Source organism: Gallinula chloropus, assembly GCF_964237585.1.
Source record: "Gallinula chloropus genome assembly, chromosome: 2".
Lineage (NCBI taxonomy): Eukaryota > Metazoa > Chordata > Aves > Gruiformes > Rallidae > Gallinula > Gallinula chloropus.
In genome coordinates, this window is record NC_140086.1 from 41,929,998 (window position 1) to 41,948,467 (window position 18,470).

General features: G+C 44.7%; 1 protein-coding gene across 1 annotated transcript; it reads left to right on the forward strand.

Moving 5' to 3' along the window:
* Positions 1 to 13,309: 13,309 nt before the first annotated feature.
* On the forward strand, positions 13,310 to 16,408 carry RPS20 (ribosomal protein S20). Its single transcript, XM_084280227.1, has 4 exons — positions 13,310 to 13,443; positions 14,950 to 15,049; positions 15,714 to 15,787; positions 16,185 to 16,408. Exons 1-4 carry the CDS (start codon positions 13,441 to 13,443, stop codon positions 16,365 to 16,367), a joined length of 360 nt encoding a protein of 119 aa, XP_084136353.1. The 5' UTR covers positions 13,310 to 13,440; the 3' UTR covers positions 16,368 to 16,408.
* The last annotated feature ends 2,062 nt before the right edge of the window (positions 16,409 to 18,470 follow it).

Consider the following 18,470-nt stretch of genomic DNA (forward strand, 5'->3'; position numbering starts at 1 on the left):
ACAGGATTTTGTTCATCCAGTCTTTCTAGAAGCTGGTTTTCTTCTCTATTTCTCCTTCCTGCTGAGTGCAGCACAGTTCCAGATGGTTAGCAAGACATGGTTACAAGTCAGGATAAACTTTAAAGGCTACTCATACCTAGTTTATTTATTCTCTTCATTCTTGGAACTGATGACCAGCACCTTGATCAGCTGAAATGGAAGATTTATTGAAGGCCCAGAGAAAGTGCTACAACCAGGTAATTGTAGTTTATCAACACCCAGCTATGGTTGTGGAGACAAGAAATGCTTGTGGAGCCAGTGCTGAGGATTCTTTGTATGGCTACCCCAATCATCCAGCCAATTTATATATTTATTTTGATATAAAGCACCTTTCACCGTACTGATAAACATTCTTTGGAACCACTCTGGGACATCTCTCCTTCTCTCTGTTGACTAAATGTCCTGGCAGGATATACACAAAAGCAGAATGAGTCTGAAAGGCTGAACTAGCATTCATGTCCTGGTTGGCTCTGTAGGGTTTAGTGTGGGGTCAGGTACTGCAGAGATTCAGGTGATGTAGCAGATGTGTGTGTGGGCACAGTGGTATTGTAGTGTGCCTGTGGGCTGTGCCCTCCAGCCCTCTGCTAGCTGGGAATGCTCTGAGTGAGGCACGAGTTACCTGACACTAAGAACAGGTAAGAGCAACCTTGTGTCCTGACTGCGCCCTTCGGAAGGAACAAGGCCTCAGTTGTCCCAACTGGTAAATGCCAGGTCTCTGGTGTCTTACCATCAACTGAGTTCCACAGATTGATACAGTTGTTTTCCTTGGAAATGAAATTATTCTTGCACTGAGGTTTGTGGGGTTTTTTGGTTGGTTGGTTGGTTTTGTTTTGTTTTTTACAGCAGCAACTTAAGTGCCATTTCCAGGACCCTGGGATGCCACGACACAGTAGCCTTTTCTCAAGGTGAGCTGGGGGTTTTTTGGGGGGGTTGGGGTTTTTTGTTTTGTTTTGTTTTAGTTTTTGTTCCTTGTTCATAAGTAGCACAAGCTGCCTTTCAAACTTCCAGCTCTGCAGCACTGAGAGCTAACTCTTTGAAACTGGGTGGGTTAGCTCCTGCCTCATAGCAATCCGGGGTAACCACAGCCTGGGTGGAAACTTCAGTGAGTTCTCATCAATCTCCCAGTACCTAACTACTGAATCTGGCTGCTTTTACTAATTTCAGAAAGTACATATAAAGAAGACACAGTAAAATGCTTACATTCTCATGTCTAGTCATCGACAGTTGAAGCTGTGGATATAGTAACCATGTTAGAGCATTGTATTTTGTGCTTCATTGGTTATATGGATAGCAGTGCCTACTAAGGGGAAGCCCAAATTAAAAGTTCCAATTCTGTTCTTTTTTGGTTTTTTTTAATAATTAATTTCATGCACCACCATCCCCCATCTCTCCTCTCATTTCCTTCAAATAGTCAGGTGTGTAAAACTTCTCAGGATGCCATTAAGAAACAGATTTTATTTAGTTTTCTCTAATTGTATTTAATTCAAACTGAATCCCCAAGTAAGAGCCAACGCTCGTCAGTGCTCAAATGGTTATAGATCAAAATTAGATTTTTTTTTTCATGAAGAAACACAACTCCCACATGCTTTCTTGAGTTCTGTGAAGTCCAACAATTAGTTTAGCAGTTGATTATAAGACAGGCAAGAAAAGATGGCTAGGAACAACCAGAAAGAAGGAAAAGAGAAAGCATGGAGGTGTCATTTTCTCATTCTGTTACTCTTCACATACTATAGCTATTACTATAGGTTTAGTGTCTTTGGTTCCCAAACAAATATCAACAGACATTTCTTAATCAGATTTAAAAACAAAAAAAAAGTAAGTATAAGCTAAGATTCTGATACTACCCTTTTTTTACCCGAGCGTGGGGTGGGTGGGAGTATTACACCTAAACATATTTGCTGATGAAGTGGGGAACAGTTCTTTGTTTCCCTTTGACATAGCTTCTGGCTTCCCATGAGCAAGGAACCTCTGTAACCCTGCTCATGGCTTGTTCTCCTTTGCTTCCCATTCATTGGAGGCTTCTCCTGTGCTAGCTGGCTTCAGATTCTTCGTTTTATTTTTCTATTTTATTTTTCTGGTGTCATGCTTCATCTCAACCCAGAAAGAAAGAAGTAACAATATTATCTTCAGGTGATTAAAATACTATATAATTTGGAATCATAGAATTGCCTAGGTTGGAAGAGACCCTTTAGATCATCAAGTCCAACCATAGCCTAACCCTGACTAGTGCACCTCTAGATCATGTCCTTAAGGACTTCATCTACATGTCTTTTAAACACCTCCAGGGATGGTGACCCCCACCACTTCCCTGGGCAGCCTGTTCCAATGCCTGACTACTCTTTCAGAAAGAAATTCTTCCTGATATCTAACCTAAATCTCCCCTCATGCAATTTGAAGCCATTCCCTCTCATCCTTTCTCTTGTCACTAGAAAGAAGAGACCAAGCCCAAAATCTCCACACCCTCCTTGCAGGTAGTTGTAGAGAGCGAGAAGGTCTCCCCTCAATCTCATTTTCTCAAGACTAAAAAGCCTCAATTCCCTCAGCTGCTCCTCATAGGACTTGTGCTCCAGACCCTTCACCAGCTTCATCACCCTCCTCTGGACACACTCCAGCATCTCAAGGTCCTTCTTGTAGTGAGGGGGCCAAACCTGGACACAGGACTCAAGATGTGGCTTCACCAGAGCTGAGTATAACTGGACAATCACTTCCCTGTACCTGCTGGTCACACTATTCCTGATACAGGCAGGAGGCATGTCCTTAATACATGAAGATGTATGGGTAGCTTCTGTATTCTATGGTAAGATATAACCATTTAAGAAATCCTGGACCTATCTGAGGTAGGCAGCATTTCATCTAATTTACAACAAAACTCAGCTGTGAATAATTTCAGCAATCACAGCATCCAAACTCCTTGCAATCGAAACATGGGCGCCCAGCATCATTCTCTGCAGCAAAGAAAACACAACAAATAATGTTTTACAGGGTATGCCACAAATAATTGTCAAGTCAATGGGACTTAAGTGGATGCTTAGTGTTTGACTCATGCATTAGTTTTTGCAGCATTAGCATTGGTGTTTAGAAAATCATCCACTAAAACAAAGATTAAAACGGGGTAGAAAATGAATGGTTATTTTTTTAAATTAAATCTACTTTGAACATTTAACTAATACTTTATTTTAGCCATTTATCTGCTGCAAATACCTTAATGCAGTGCTCAAAGAGCCACTTTCTATGCTTCAGTTAACCCAGCTGCCAAATATTTGTCTGCCTGTCAAATGAAAAGCCTTAAAACCAGTTAAAGAAGGAAAATGGAACACACACAAAAAAAGTCTATTGGCGTCTATCCCAGTCTGCCATCAGCTAAGGATGCCACGGGACAATTTGATAGTAGAGGCACCATCTGCCCCAGGACTTTTCTGAGCATGAGGCTGAGTTTCACTCTCTGCCCAGCCCAAAGTTCAATAGCCCGAGTGTTCAGCAGAGCAGGGAGGTGATCCCATTTGCCTTTGCAGGGCACCTGGGATAATAGGGTAATTCATAACTTAATAAATATTCTACTGCACATGTGCCAGGCTACAAAGAGCAAAGTAGGCTGCAAATTGGAAACGTAAATGTCCAGGTCTTTTTATGTTACACCCCTCATTCTCCCCGCCCACCCCCACCTCCCCCCTCCCCCCCCCCCCATAAAAAAAGGGTGAAGGGAAAACAGTTTTATTTTCAGGCTGTGTATCTTTCTCAGCCACTTCAAAAATGGCAGAAGGGGTTTGATTCAGATATGGCACGAGTAAAGCTGGCCCCAGTGTCAAGTACACAAACTTGCCCCTGAACAGGGACTGTAAAAAAGCTGATGGCAAATGTGGGAATTGACAGGCGTGGGGAGGATGGATGTTCTTCTTAATAGTGGTTAACAGTAGATATTAAACAATACAGCAAGTTTAGAGAGATATTTAGAGATATACACTTTGGCCACATCCTTGTTTCTCTCTTATCTAACAGTTCCATTAGAAGGGTTTGCAGATAACACAGAAGCCACACACAGAGCTTTTGAAGCCTGTATTGCTGCACTGACATGCTGGTAGATGAATGGCACAAGAATTTCTCTTTGAGTAGAAGGTGACAGAACTTCTCCAGACCTCCCTTAAAGTTGTCAATCCCTGTACAGCTTTTGGGAGTGAAATGGTTGCTATTTCACATTTTGTAATTTAAAGGGAAGAAAAAGGATATGCTTAAAATTTAATTAATCATTCCTGTCAACAGCTGACTTTCGGAGGAAATATCTTTTTTGAAAGGAAAGCATTTTCCCACTTGCATAATTAATTTAAAAAGTTGTGTAGTGAATTGCAAACAGCGTTTGACAAAGTATCCCAACTGTAAGAACTGGCACTACCTGACAAATCATAGCAAGGCTGGTATGAAACCACCATGCCTGCCGGAAGGTGGCTGGCAGAGGCAATGGGACCACTCAATAGCGGGGACAGGGGAGCCACCCCCCAAAATGAACCCATTTCCTACAAGCTTTTCGATGAGTGAAGCTCTCATTGAGACATAAGGTTATGCTGGCATGTGCATGTCTGTGGCGTGTGCTAGAGCTGCCTGCCCACTGGACTGTTGGGACCCCGAGTGTCTCACACTAAGGTCTTGAACTAGTACTTAAAATTAGATGAGGCCACCAATTCAGTTCAGAGCCATCACCCATCACCACTGGGTCATAACAGTCTCTTGCTTAGTTAAGAGGCATAGCCTTCCCCTCACTGCCAGGCTTGGGGTCCCCAAAACCCAACTGTCCTGGCCCATCAAAATTAAAAATCAGCTAATTTTAAATGCTTGGTGAACCATTGCTGACCCAAAAGCCTGTTGAGTTTTCCCTTTCTTTTCTTGATGATCACACTATGTGCTAATCGCGATGATTAGTTAGTGCTATACTTCAGTAACACAAATGATTCAGCAATGTACTAGTACACAATAAATGAAGGACTTTTAATTGGAAAATAGATTTATTTTATATATAGAAGATTTTAAGAGTGAAAACCCCAGTTTTCTCTACCAAAGGGTAGATCAGGTACTTAGGGATATGGTTTAGCATAGGATGGGAACAGTTGGACTTGACGATCTTGACAGGTCTTTCCCAACCTTGTGATTCTGTGAAAGGCGTGTTGGCTTTCATTTTGGGTGGTTTTTTTTTTTTCCCTAGGGAAGAGGAGAATTAATCCCTAGATATTAGCACAAGCATTTGTGCCTGCCAGAACAAAGTGACTGGCACTACCTCACACCAGGAACATTTCACCAGAGGTATGAGAAGAAGCCCTTCCCCTGAACACACGTGGGACTCTTAAAAAGGAAATGTGCCCATTGCAGGGGGGCCAGTGACAGAATGAAGTACCTGCTGGGTGCTCTCAGAAACATTTTCCAACAGTCAGAATTACTGAAAAATTATTTCATAATATACATATATTCTACTTAAATACATAAAAAAATTTACAAGAATTAATATATCTTGAAATTTTTTTAGGGGACAGAGCTACCATACTCAAAAACATCTTCTACGTCTGCCACAGTAAATGTTGCCTAAAAATGGAATGCTAGACCTCAGCCTTCTTGAGCGCTACCTTCTCCTCAGCTTTAAACCAGTGGACAATACTGCTTTCCTTGACTTGTGTCTGGAAAACCTTTTGCTAGAGTTTGTGATGTGTACAGAGGTAGGAATGTTGGGCCTTCTATGAAATGACATTGCAGACTCTATGGATGTTTTTCCTGCCCCCCCCCCCCCCCCCCCAGTTTCTATGTAGTAGGCTGCAGCTGCTGCTTTGCCACATTAGCTTTTCAGAAAAGTTAGCAAGCCCTTTGAAACCAAAACTTCTTAATATTTGATGCCTCTTGGATCACTTTCGTGTTACATTGTGGACCCAACCAGCTGTTCTGAACAATCAGAGTGTAATGATTTCCTCCGTGGTTAATAATTCCTGCTTCTAAGGCACATCTTTAACACCATAGTATCTCCTTTAGTTCCAGGTCCTAAGTTTTATGTTATTATTTCTGTTTCTGTCAGGTTTTGAGTAATTTCACTGGGCTAGTTCACAGGGGGTCAGGTCACAACAGGAGAAGCATTACTGAATTGGCTTCAGTCTTTCTTTCAGATGCCAGGGTTGGGAAGGGTATCTCTCCACAAGTCCCACAGACGTCAATCTGAAAATGTAATCTAGACAAAACTGTGAGATGCAACTAATATCCTGTTCTGATAGCACCATCAAAATGGCAATTCCCCCTTGCTTTATATCCCTCATCATCCATGGCAAGCATTTGCTAAATTTTGTGCTTGCAAACGTTCATTATCTGAAAACCAGTTGGATCAAGAATGTCACAAGGAGGAAAGTAATCTTAAAGGGAAGAGAAAAACTTCTCAGGGGAAAAAAAAAACCCAACCACAACGCAGGATGCAGTCTATATCAAGAGGAGGTTTTCCTCTAGTTGTAAGGCAGTGTGAGGTTAGGATCATTCTTTAAATTATCCCTGCTCCATGATAGAGGCAGCACAAGCACCGTGAAACAATTCCCTCTTACTCTGTCTCGCCATAGAATTAGATTAGATTAAACTGCTCTTTGCAAGAAAAAAATGTGATCAGTGGCTGCATAAGTGGGCTCTAAAGCAGTAGACAGTGGGTCATGGGCAAAAATATACGTGGGCTACATATATTGGTGAACATAACTGCTCTAATATTAATCACATTTTTCTTCCTCAAGGGTGGACATCCAACCATGCAAACACCATGCTGCTGGTAGCTTCCCACAAAGTCTTGTCAGGAGGCAGACACCGGAAGGAAAGACAACTCTCAAGTCTTTGTTACCACAGAATTGTGAGAGTTTCCACACACCAACATGTATCTCTAGTTCCTGACCACTCCAAGTTCAAAGTGCCTGAAGAGAAGCAGCGAGGTAAGTGTAGCAAACCAACCCACACCCCAGAAGCCATTTCCAACCCAGTTGGTGGCACAACTTGCTATGTTCAGAGGGTCACCTGGGTATTTGAGAAGATGCAGCTTTCCACCATATGCTACAAACTATTGCAATCATCTTGACCATCCATTTTTTCAAAGTAAAACAGATCACAACACACTGTGCCAAGCAGTCCTGCCTTGAGCAGCCAAATCTGGATCAGAGAGATTTGTGTAGTTTGGAATCTCTTTTTTTATATTTGATTAATCTTTCCAAGCATCAAATCTTCCAAGGTGATTTCCAAAATGAAAACTGGATGCAAAAATACCAGTTTTGTTTGTGTGTCCACTAGTTCTGCTTTCACTGTACAGGAATTGCATGTTCCCTTCTTGGTAATGTGGTCTGGATAACAGCAGATGATATGGTAGGAACGTGAGTGCAAATAGCGAGTGTGAACAAAGTACCCGAACTGGCATGTTCTGAGAGGATGTTTGCCCAAAACCTGATAACACGAAGAGGAAATTAAAAATAACAAAGCTTGCTTAAGACAATGATCACCCAGATTAAACAGTAACCAGGGGGTTAGATTACCAAGAGCCTTTGGAGAAAGAAGGAAGCTTGAAAAGCAGCACAAGAATTTGTGACTGTAGGAAGAAACCTTGAGGTGGGAAAGCAGCGTCAGAGTAGCAGACATTGCTACTTCTAAGGCTAGACAGCATCCTCCCCATGGGTCCCAGTAAGAAGCTGACACCTCACTCCCAGTACAGGCTGGGAGACAGACTGGACAAGGCATAGCACTCAGGAGTGTACAGGAACTCTCAGGGTACGTGGATTAGCTGCACAGGTGCCTGCGCCCATATCTCCAGCAAGGATTTTAAAAGAGGGGAATTTGCTCCCCCCGAAGCAGGAGTGTGCTTTTGTAATTCACACTTCTTGCAAGAGAGGAGATGTGCATGTAGAGCTGTGTGAACCCGTGAGTGGGAATCAGATTTGGAAGATTAGTTGTAGGAGGGTATGTAAGAAATATGTAGGTCCTTGTTAACACTTTTTAAGCATTTAGTATTCTGGTTTCTGTTGTACTGCTGATACTGACCCACAATGTATAATTCACTTATTGGCAAAACACTTATTGCTAATTAAGAAACTGCTATGATGCTGTCAAGAGTATGCCAGCTGTGCAGTTACTCTCTGCAAAAAAAAAAGTAGTTGTTTCATTATTACAAATCTGACAGAAGCTTCACATCTGCAGAGCAGGGAGCAGAGAGGCTATGTTCTTCCAGACAAGCACAGAAAACACAATTCAGCAATTTGGAAAACAAAACAGAACTAAAAATCTTAAGGCTGAACTACAGCAGGACAAATCCAAATAATATCCTCCTGAAAGCAGCCCAGATGTGCAATCCTGTTTCAGTCCTGAGACATATTGCAGTGATGTACCACCGATTCAGCACAACTAGAGATGCTCTAGCATAGGAGCAGCTGTGTACTTTTTGTTACTGTGATTTGTGTCAGAAGAACAAGGCAAAACAGGCTGACAAAGGAAAAGTTTTGCCCTAACCAGGTCAATGATACCAGAAGCTAAGTGTGTTATCTGTCAGGTGTTAAGTAGTATTTAGCTTGGAGTTGTAGCTATGGAGTTCATGCTGTCTCGTAACAATCAATACTTGCAGCAACATTTGTCAACAGTAAAGAAGTCCACCAAAGCACAATTGTGCTGAGTTATGGATCTAGTTCATGTTTTCCATGGTTACATGAGACATTTTTAAGTTAAGAGAGTCTAGTGGTTTTGGGGAGGTTGCATTTTGATATGCTGAGCTTTCCACCGGGAGCGACATGAGAATTTCAAACAGACAAGCAAAGGTGTGACATGAGAACTCTGCCTGGAGCCTGGTGCCCATGCCCTGTGCGCTCTGTCTGTCTGCTACCTGCAGAGAACATTAGTTACCAACTACCCAGCTACACAAACTGATCTTTAAAATGGGGATATTTTCAGTTCCAGTGGGTTTTCTGGAAGTTTCAATAGCTGAGGCACTTGTAGACACAGCAAACTCAGATGTTCACAACCCAGAGAGGTAACACCTAGCTACTGAGCAAAGAACTTGGAGGAGGGTAGAGACAAGACACAGCAAGTGTCAAGACACACAAGAGTATCAGAAGACACCTACAATTAAAACCAAGCAGATGCTGAAGCCTTTCTTAAAAGGCTTAAAACCAGTTCTCATTGGATTGCTGCTGACTGGGTTTAATACTCCACCACCTACTGATGATTTCCCGAGAAGCCTCGCATATGAGGCTGCTTTACAGCTATTTTATGCCCAGAAGTTCAAACAAAAATCTTTAAGAGCCCACATTCAGATTTCAGAGACCTTGGAGAAGGAAGTAACTTTTGAAGTAAATAAGCATATGTTGTCAATACCTTAATCACCATTGAAGGCAAAGACTAGAGGTATTAGGCTGGCAAAAGCCACACCCCACTTCCAGGGAACTGCCCACATCAAATAATCCCTCTGAACAATGACAAAAGCAGATTTAAGGAAGCTAGTGTGAGCCCTGCCAAAACCACCCACTGGCCACCCATGTGGAATCAGTAGAATATGTCTACTCAAAAGAATAAATTGTGTTCACCAGCCAGTTTGCAAAGCCTGGGGAATACATCTGTCCTTTGAACAACTCAAAGGTGCTTCAGAGTTCAGCATTCACCAAGAGACAGCAGAGGCTTTCTTTTCCAGAGGTTATTACAATACTTCAGAAGATGCTGAGTGACTGCAGGCACATATCCTTCAGTTAAGTCTTCACTCACACAGGTAGTCTCATATCAGGATCTCCTCGTGAATCATGACCATCCTAAGCACTACAGAAACATCCAGAAGATCACCTTGAAGATCCTTTTTGTCACAGGAACAAAGACAGACAGAAGGTTAACTGGTATCAGGACTGAAAGGTTTTAGATTTGTAGAGGATTGGCACATCTTGTCTGAATTAAAAACTGTGTCACTTTTAGCCTGTCACAGAGGAAAAAGAAGTATCTTCCCAGGCAAAACCTAGCAAGATTAAATGCAATGGTGTAAGTAGCTAAAGAATCAGGCGACCATTGAATTGGCACAAAGTAAATACTTTCAGGCTAAAATTAAGCAAAGGACCAAAAATGCCTCACAAGAACCTACCTCCCTACACATGCCTATTTAATTAATAGGAACGAAGTTATTCATTTGAAAGCATAAACTGAATCCAGTTTGCTTTACTCTAAGCTAATAGGAAATATGTGGATAACAAATTATTCAGATCATTACTCAATGGTCATAACAACCCCAGGCAATGCTACAGGTTTGGGGCAGGGTGGCTGGAAAGCAGCACAGAGGAAAAGGATCTGGGAGTGTTGGTTGACACATGAACATGAGCCAGCAGTGTGCCCAAGAAGGCCAACAGCATCCTGGCTTGTATTAGGAAGTCAGTAGGACCAGGGAGGCGATCATCCCCCTGTACTCAGCTCTGGTGAGGCTGCAACTCGAGTACCATGTTCAGTTTTGGGTCCCTCACTACAAGACATCGAGGTCCTTGAGTGTGTCCAGAGAAGGGCAATAAAACTGCATCTAGAACACAAGTCTTATGAGGAACAGCTGAGGGAACTGGGACTGGTTAGTCTGGAGAAGAGGAGGCTTAGGGGAGACCTTACTGCTCTCTATAACTACCTGAAAGGACATTGCACTGAGCTGAGGGTCAGCCTCTTCTTGCAAATAACTAGCAATAGGACAAGAGGGAATGGTTGCAAGTTGTGCCAGGGGAGGTTCAGGTTAGAAATTAGGAGAAATTTCTTCTCAGAAAGAGTGGTCAGGCATTGGAATGGGTTGCCCAGGGAGGTAGTGGAGTCACCAAGGTATTCAAGGAAAGGTTCGATGAGGTACTTAGGGACATGCTTTTGTTAGTGTTATAGATGATAGGGGGACTGTTGGACTACATGATCTTGGAGGTCTTTTCCAACCTTAATGATCCTATGATTCTATATATCCAAACTCCCAGCCTTCTAACTAAACATTACCTGGAGAGAAAAATGTGTTAAAACCAATTTGGAACCAAAGGAAAACTAGGCATAATACAAAATATGAATCAGAAGCTAAGAATGAGAAAATATTCACAATGGATGTTTACCCAGGCACATAGCATGAAGAAGTTGGTGGGAGGTTAATAGTGTATTTCAGAGAAAGCAGGAATTCAGATACATTTCTGGCCTACATTTGTGGAGAACAAACAACATATTAATATCACTACATTCTAACAATAGCTAAGGAAAGCCTTAAACATAGAAACAGAAGTAAGGTGGTTTTTAAATCAGCAGCTCCGGATAGCTTGCATCCAAGAATTTTAAGAGCTGGCAAAGGAGACTTGTGTGCTGTTAATGTGGATTTTCCATAAGCTTTGAAAGATCTGGGGAAGCTGGGGAAGAAAAAAAAAATATCAAAGAAGGCTGATGTGATGCCAATCCTGGAAGTGTGGGGAGAAGTAACAAAACAAAAAAATGCAGGAACTTACTGTCAACCTTGCATTAATCCCAGGGAAAGAAAAATACTGACTTCACAGTACAGGAGCAAGAAATAAAGGAGGAAATTTTACTTAAATTCCGCAGCTTAATGAATGGGAAAAAAAATGTATCTTTTCAGATTGACTTTTTGTCATGCAATTAGATACATTTGGTAAACAACAGTTCCAGTGTTGCTATAACCCATTTGTACATTGGCTTGTTCGGCAGGACACTGACAAAGAGGCAGAGCACAGTTCATAGTAAGTAAACGAAAACAAAAGTGACAGCCATCAGTGAGGAAAATGGGACTTTTCTAAGTACTGGTCTCCATCAGCAACCCATTGCTGCATTTCAGGAAGCAGCAGGAGGATGACTACTTCCCAATCTGCGTTTATTGGAAGGGCTTTACTGCAATGCAGCATCTAGTCCAAAGAAGTTAGTAGCGAGCCAGAGAGTTCAAAGAGCAAGTACAAGTGAACCAAGCGCAAAAGAAGTCTAGAATTGGTCACCACAACGGAATAACTGGATTAGAAATGTTATCTCCATCATGTCAGGTTTAAGGACCATGTGAAGCCCTACTGAAATACTTTGGGGGAATTATAGTAAATGCAGTGTGATAGCTGAAAGTAAGTTCAGATTAAAATACCACAGCATCTTTTTGGAACAACTGTAGTAATTAATAAGTTTCCCAAGGTGGCAGCAGTTCTGCTGACAGCACACACATCTATCATCACTGGACAACCCCCACCAAGCTAGTATTAAAATATTTGTTTTAGAAGACGATCACAATGACCCACTGGAGGCTGTCATTTCATAAATTAGAACATGTTTCTCCAGCCAGATACACCTGCAATACAACTAAAAACTGGCATGGCCTCAGCAAAGTGCTTGTTTTAGGACCAACAGGTATCAATACCCAAGCCAAATCAATGGCTGTTCTCATTAAAAAAAAAAAAAAAAAAAACAACCAAATCAGAGGCACTTCAATAAATGAAACACACGCTCTTACAGTCAGGAATGAACAAAACCAGAGATTTTATTTAAGACCACTTAAAACTTCCATTCTCGCACCCCCACTTCCAGTAGCGACTAAAAAGGGGGAAAAGGAAAACAACACACACACACACACACACACACACACACACGCACACACACAACTTAGAGAGGCTTAGAGGTGAATGGGCTCGCCGCCTCTGTTAGTGATGAATCACAGAATCATAGAATTGTAAGGGTTGGAAGGGACCTCGAGAGATCATCGGGTCCAACCCCCCTGCCAGAGCAGCTCCCCAGAACAGATCACTCAGGCATCCAGGCGGGTCTTGAATATCTCCAGAGAAGGAGACTCCACCACCTCCCTGGGCAGCCTGTCCCAGGGCTCTGTCACCCTCACTGGGAACACCTGCTTGCATGCCGGCCGCCGAGGAGAAGGCCGAGATCTACCGGTAAACGTCGCTAGGAGGGCAAGCTGCCCGCGGGCCCCAGGGAGACCGGCGCTATGCCCCAGCCCGGCGCGGCGGCCACGGCCACCCCACGAACCGCCCTCACTGCGGAGCCCGGCCCGCTCGGCACCTCCCGCGGCAGGCCCCGGAGCTTACCCCTGCCGCGCGTACGGAGGGTGCACCCGCCCCTCACCGCCACCGGGCCCGGCAGAGCAAGCGAAGCCGCTCTAGGCCCCCTCTTTACTGAATGCGGTGAGTAGCCCCCAGCACCCACCCCACAGAAAACCAAACCAACCCAGTCCCCCCGATCCCTGCGCTTCCGGGCCCCGGCCCGGGGGTGAAAGGTCCCGCAGCACCCGGATGGAGGCGGCGCCGCTCGCTATATAAGCGCTCCGCGGCGCCCCAGCCCTCCTCTCCCCGTGCCGCCCGCAGCCGCTTCCTGGCTCACCGCTGTTCGCTGGGCCCTGCGCCGCCCCTCGCCCGGGAATAAGTCGGTCAGGAAGGTCCCGCTGCCGCCATGGTGAGGCGCGGGGCGCTGGGGAGGAGGAGGAGGGGGTGGGGAGGGAGAGGGGCCGCTGCCTCTTGCCGCCGGCAGCGCCGCGTGGCCGCCAGGCCTGGGCGGCCGCGTGCGCCCTGCCGGTGCCGGCCCTGGGCCGCCGCCTGGGCCTCGGCCGGGGGCGCAGGGTGGGTTCCCCCGGCTGCTGGGGCGGCTCTCGGAGCGCCTCCCTCAGCCCCCGACAGCCGGGAGCGCGGGAGAGGGGGACCCCCACGCCGGGGCCTGCGGGGGAGCGGTGCGTGAGCTCGGGGCGCGCCGGGCCAGGCCGCGGCGGCCGTAGCGCGTCCTCCTCGCAGAACCCCCCTTTGGGGAGCCGCTCCCGTGGCGGCGGGGCCGCGGCTGCCCGCGGGGGAGCGCGGAGGGGAGTAGAGGCGACCGCGGCCCGGCTTGAGGGGCGGTGGAAAGCCGTCGTGCCGCCCTTGGAGCCGGCTTTCATTAGGGCAGCGTGCGTCGCTTCCCGAGGCAGGGCAGCACGCCGGCAGCCTGAGGAGTGCCGTGTTAAACCCGACATGTTTTAAGGGCGGCCTAACTCCGTATTCAGTTCTCTTGGTCCACGCTAATGGCCAGTTACCCGCAAGCGCTTCAGTGCATAACCTTCTCGAAAAGTTTCCCGAGCGACTGAATTGGTGTTTCCAGCCAGCTGCCCCTCCTTGTTCTTGCTGTTCAGCTTGTTGCTGTTCCATTGATACCTTTGTCACTTATTTTGGGCTGAGATTAAGTTCCAAGATCAATGAAATTCGAAATGCACTTAGTTTCGAGAGCAAGTATTTGTGACTGGGCAGCCTGCTGTATATATGGACAAGTCAGAGAGGGATGTTGTTGCAGCTTCCCACCATCAGGTGCAGTTAAGACACAAAAAATTGCTTCATGGACCAGCTAGGCCTTTGCCCTTTTTTTTTGTTCCCACTATTTCTACCATACCACTGTACCTATTGGATATAGACCCATAGCATGGTCTGAGCTGGAAGAGACTTTAGAGATCACCTAGTTCCAAACCCCTGCTATGGGCAGGGACACTCTCCCCTAGACCAGGTTGCCCAAAGCTCTGTCATCTTGGCCTTGAACACTGCCAAGGAGGGGACAGCCACAGCTTCTCTGGGCAGCCTGTGCCAGGGCCTCACCACCCTCACAGGGAAGAATTTCTTCCTAATGTTTAATTTAAATCTACCTTCTTTTAATTTAAACCCATTACCCCGTGTCCTGTCTCGACTCCCTGAGAAACAGTCCTTCTCCATCTTTCCTGTAGGCCCCTTCAGGTACTGGCAGGCTGAAATAAGGTCTCCATGAAACCTTCTCTGGGCTTAACAACCCCAGTCGTCTTAGACTGTTCTTGTAGGAGAGGTCATCCGGTCAGCAGAATAAAATACTCCTGTAGCTAAATGGTTAATTACACTATAGAAGTTTGTTTTTAAGAGACTGCAGATAGTGTGTTGACTGCAGTGTGTGATACTTGTAACTTCAACATCTTAGGCATTTAAAGATACCGGCAAAGCACCTGTGGAACAAGAGGTTGCGATTCATCGCATTAGAATTACATTGACAAGCCGCAATGTCAAATCACTTGAGAAGGGTGAGTGATACTTGTTTGTTAAGTAATGAATTAGACACGATATGCTATATTGCAAAATAGACTATAGTGAAACCAGTTGTCATTAAAGATACTGGCATTTGCATGTTTGTATGTGACTTGGTTAACATGTCATCTCTAAGTCCTTCATACACAAATGAGTATATTCTAATATATTTTTTAATTGAAGCTTGCATTTTGGGGGTTTTCATCATGCTGAAAGCTTTATGTCATAACTAGCTTAAGTTCTTGTGGGGTCTTTACTTGTTGCTATTTGAATGTGCAAGAACTGAGAGGCACCAGTTTCTTTATTGGTATTTTGTCACTTGTTATGAAGTGGCTTTGCCAATGTTTTAATCATATAGTGTAAATGTTGTAGAATCACTATTCAATGCAGGATCTTTTGCCTGATAACACCTTTGATACAAGCTTAAACTTGTAGTAATTGCTTTTGCCTTCTGTTGTAACATGATTTTTGCTAACCAGGGTGCAATGCTTCCACTTGTATTTGGTTGGCTGTGAGGATAACACTTAAAATGAATAGCAATGATCATTTCATACGCTATTCTGAGCCAACATCTTGTTTTAAATCTTCACTTAAGAAAACAAGGAAAAATACTCACAAACCTGAGCTATTTTGTTGTTTTGGGATTGTTTTTTTTTCCAGTCTGTGCTGACTTGATCAGAGGAGCTAAGGAAAAGAACCTAAAGGTGAAAGGACCTGTTCGCATGCCTACCAAGGTACTTAACATTGTTTTCCTGTCTTAAAAGTGTTTTGTTTTGTTTTTCCTGCAAATGTGCACTTAAAACATGTCTTTAAATGAGACAAAAAGCAGCACTATTAAATTGGGGGTGTCCCAGATAATAACTTCGCAAGTTGCATTGGCACTTGGGGCAACTGTTCAGTGAAAAGCAAGTTGGAATATGGGAGGGGCTTTTTGCCCTTCAGTTTATATTAATAGTGATTTTTAAAATGAATTGAATATAGGGAAGGAGTACTAATATCAGTAGAACAAAACTTAAGAAGTAACTTTCCAATGACAGCTACTTTACAGTATTTTTAGGTGGATTTATTTGATTGTAGATTAGTCTTCTGTATGCATCAACTAAATACCCTGTGTTTGTGGGTCTTCTTCAGACTCTGCGCATCACTACCAGGAAGACGCCTTGTGGTGAAGGTTCCAAGACCTGGGATCGCTTCCAAATGCGGATCCATAAACGGCTCATTGACCTACACAGCCCTTCTGAGATTGTGAAGCAGATCACTTCCATCAGCATTGAACCAGGTGTAGAAGTCGAAGTTACTATTGCCGATGCCTGAGTGATGGTCATCGTTGAATAAAGTCAATTTACAAATTTTCATTGCTCTTTGCTTTTATGTTTGTGCCAAGAGCCTTGGTTGGCCCTACAGTGATGTTCATGAAGGAGGACAACAGAAATCACAAAGTGCTGTGTGAGGGGGTTATGTGGTGCTGATACTTAAGGAGGAATATGCCCGTTGTAATTGAGAGGAAGATGAAACTTGGGCATCAGTTTCACGGGGGGCTGGTGAACTGTATGGACATGCAGCACTTACTAACTCCTTTATGGAAAAGAATAATTAAACCTTGGCTGAAATCTTAGCCTATACCCAGACAAGCAGTAGCACTAAAATGGAAGTTTAGGTAAATTACTAGCTTTGGATTCCTAGTTTGTGCTGTGCATGGCTGAACTAACACTTGTCATACTTGGCTGATTTCTCCATGCTTTTCACAGCCAATGGATCCTGAGGGTGTTGGTTGTAAAACTTCATAATTTGTGCTGACTACATTGAATTTAGCAAGTTTGTTCTTTAGACTTGCATGTGGTCACACAACTCAGCTGAGGACCTCTAGTTGTCTGTCTTGGTTTAGATTTCCATAGATTTGAGTATTAAAGGCAGTATTAAAAGTAAAGCAATAGAACAGCCATTTTATTTGCTGCTTCTTAGCCCTCTCAAGTTTGTGGACGTGGGATTTTGATTTACAAATTAACCCTTAAAGGGACTACAATAAATTCTTGAACCTGACTTTTATAAGTTCTTGAAACCTACAAAGATTGTGTTGGTGCTTTTGCCTCAGCCATAGGAGAGAACTTGAACTCCAAGTGAGGAAACGTGCAGTTGTATGGACCTTGAGGTGCCATTTACATTTGCAAAAACTGGCCAAAGCTTGAGCTTTTTCTTACCTGAGGGATTCTCATCTGCTTGCTTGTCTTAATTTCATTAAAAGTAAAGCCTTAGGAGGATTCCCTCTAGTTAGCAGGCTCAAGAGCTTTGGTAGAAGGGAAAGGTGAGAAACATGAGTTGCATTTACACAGACTGTGACAAGCTCACTCCCTTCTGAAGCATCTCAGAGAGCTAAGGAGAAAGGAAAGACACTGTGTCTTCCTAAAGGTTGGTTTCCAGTAATACACAGTAGATATGAGCTGCCTGAAAAATACTTGTAGCCTAAAATGGCTTTTATTGTATGGTGGAAGGAAAGCAGGGTAAGAACTCAACTTCGCTACACCAGCCAGATTAAAAGGGGATAAACAAACTGGGGTGAAGAAGTAACAGACTAGAAGCGTTACCAGCTGAGGTGGACTGACCTTTGTGTTTGATCACCTATTTCACACAAGTAGCCTTCCCTCCCTCTGCTTAACCCAGTGGCCACCTCACTGAGAGCACCCTGTGGGATCTGGAGGAAGCTGGCTAGCATTAGTGTCATCACTGTCTTTGGTCAGGCCATAAAGGGGTTTTAATGTCTTACAGCCACCTGTGCTTCTGACTTACACGGTGACCCTCAATCATCGGTAATGACCTGAAGCCCCATCTGTGTTCTTTTGAGTGGCAGTGGCTCTTTGAAGTGTAACCCTTCTACTGCCTTGTGAGCGTGCTCCCCTCTATTCAGCTGTCCTGGACTTACAAAACCCAGGACAAGGCAACTTCCATCTCCCTGCCCGGGTGTTGGCACTTCACAGACATAAAACTCCCCCTGGATAGACCGGCTCGTACGTGGAGGTTTTCCCCTCTTCACCAGGCAAGGGGATCATTCGCTTGCGGAAGGTGCCGGGCCGTGGGTCCCTGCGGGGTCGGTCCCTCGGGCGGGGAGCTGGGTCCCACCCCCGCGCGGTGGGACGCGGTTCGTCTGATCCGCCCGGCTGCTGCCTTTGTGTAACCTCGGCGCTGGGCGACTTGTTTTCCACTGGAGTTTACGACGAGCCCGCGTAGCGTCGAAACAGTTACATAACGGGCACCGGGGCTTTATATAACGGCTTTGGTGGAAACAGTGAGGTGCCCGCGCCTCCCCCTCCGCGCCCCCCTCCCGCACGCTCAAACAAAGCACCCCTCCTCCGGCCGCTACCGCTGTCCCCGTACTTCGCCCGGCGCACTTTCTATCCCCCCGGTGCCGCGTTAAAGGCGGTA

Coding starts and splice junctions, on each gene's coding strand:
- RPS20 (XM_084280227.1), top strand. Junction 15,050..15,713: donor TGTCAAATCACTTGAGAAGG/GTGAGTGATACT, acceptor TTTTTTTTCCAG/TCTGTGCTGACTTGATCAGA. Junction 15,788..16,184: donor CTGTTCGCATGCCTACCAAG/GTACTTAACATT, acceptor GGTCTTCTTCAG/ACTCTGCGCATCACTACCAG.